The 1,755-nt window shown below is 52.3% G+C and overlaps 1 protein-coding gene across 2 annotated transcripts in view; it reads left to right on the top strand.

Annotated features, from left to right (window-relative positions):
* The window catches only part of nfxl1 (nuclear transcription factor, X-box binding-like 1), an 8,181-nt gene that overhangs the window by 2,746 nt on the left and 3,680 nt on the right, over window positions 1-1,755 (top strand). For both annotated transcript variants that reach the window (XM_037976620.1, XM_037976621.1), the window contains exons 10-13: window positions 31-128; window positions 668-782; window positions 1,141-1,265; window positions 1,337-1,459. In XM_037976620.1, the coding sequence (XP_037832548.1) occupies window positions 31-128; window positions 668-782; window positions 1,141-1,265; window positions 1,337-1,459 (461 nt within the window). The remainder of the gene's footprint in view (window positions 1-30; window positions 129-667; window positions 783-1,140; window positions 1,266-1,336; window positions 1,460-1,755) is intronic.

Below are 1,755 nucleotides of genomic sequence, written 5' to 3'. Positions count from 1 at the left end.
TGTGTGTGTGTGTGTGTGTGTGTGTCTCAGACTGCTCCCCCTGTCCCAGAGTCAGCGTGCAGAGCTGTGTCTGTGCTCGTCAGAAGGCAGAGAGACCGTGTGCCAGCCCCTGCTGGACCTGTCAGCAGGTAAACCCCGGACCGGACCAGACAGAACCGGGTCAGAGAGCCGCCGGCTTTAATCCGGTTTATCAGGAGAAGGTTCTCCTGAAGAACAATCAGCTGTCGGTTTATTGTTTAATAAAACAGAACCTAAACAGGAATAAAAGATGTTTGTGTTCCTGAAGTTCCTTCAGATCAGCAGAGAGAAGCAGTTTAATGATTTAACTGGTTCTGTTGTTCACCTGGCGGCGGGCGGCGGGCTGTCAGCTGTTGTCCAGGAGCTTCAGGCAGGTCACTGATGTCTGGAATATGATTTAAGGTTTTCAGGTCTGAAAACATAAAGTCTGTTTAAAAAACATCAGCTTCTAAGGGAAGACAAGGAAACAGTTTTAATAAAAATATATCCTGAGAAATATCTGTAATTACAGACAGGCTGTCAGACACCTGCTGGTCAGAGGTGGTATTACACCTGAGGACCGCCACCAGATCCTGACTGAACCTGTCTGTCTGTCCTCAACCTGTCTGTCCCCAACCTGCCTGTCCTCACCTGTCTATCTGTGTCTCAGGTGTGTGGCGCTCTGCTCACCTGTGGGAATCACACCTGTGAGGTCGTTTGTCACGATGGAGTCTGTCCTCTGTGTCCTCGCTCCGTCAGCAGATCCTGTCCCTGCGGCAAGACCAGTGAGAGCACACACACCCACACACACACACACACACACCCACAGCCCCACAGCTCAGTGGTCACCTGTGTTATTCAGTGTAACTCTGTTTAGAGCAGCTCCTGGATGAATTCCTTATCTTAACGAGGAGACGGAGAGTCTGCAGGTCTGAACTTTAAACACATGAAAGCTTCAGTCTCTCACAACAACCAGTTTAAATGTCAGCATCTCACCTGTTCACCAGCTCGCTCACACACACACACACACACACACACACACACACACACACACACAGAGACACACACACACACCTGACTGTCTTTGTCTGGCTGCTTCCTAAATGTCACTGCTGACCTGTGTGTGTGTGTGTGTGTGTGTAGAGTCGTCTCTGCCGTGCACGGAGGAAGTGCTGCCGTGCGGGGACACGTGTGACCGTCCTCTGTCCTGCTTGAAGCACACCTGTTCCATGAGGTGTCACCGAGGGAGCTGTGAGACGTGCAGACAGGTCAGACACCCGGGTTCGTCCTCTGAGGATGCAGCCCGGCCAGGTGAGCTGACCGATGCTTGTCTCTGCAGGAGGTGGAGAAGGAGTGCAGGTGTGGCAAACACAGGAAGTTGATGCCGTGTCACAGGGAGTACCTGTGTGACTCCAAGTGTCCAAAGACCAGGAACTGTCAGAGACATCAGTGCAGGAGGAAGGTCAGCAGACGTCACCGTTTATACAATCTGTCTTTCTGTCTGCAGCCGGGTCCTCGTGTTGGACGAAACCGCTCCAGTAACTTTAGATTCCATGTGCACATGTCCCCTCTGTCCTGCGTCCACACACACGTCTCACTGCTTGTCCCCTCTGTCCTGCGTCCACACACGTCTCACTGTTTGTCCCCGCTGTGCTGCATACACAGACATGTCTCACTGTTTGTCCCCACTGTCCTGCGTCCACAGACATGTCTCACTGTTTGTCCCCGCTGTCCTGCGTCCACAGACATGTCTCACTG

This window comes from Kryptolebias marmoratus, linkage group LG7 (assembly GCF_001649575.2).
Source record: "Kryptolebias marmoratus isolate JLee-2015 linkage group LG7, ASM164957v2, whole genome shotgun sequence".
In the NCBI taxonomy this organism is placed as follows: domain Eukaryota; kingdom Metazoa; phylum Chordata; class Actinopteri; order Cyprinodontiformes; family Rivulidae; genus Kryptolebias; species Kryptolebias marmoratus.
Note: the sequence above shows the minus strand (reverse complement) of the source record. Positions and strands in the feature narration are given on the sequence as shown.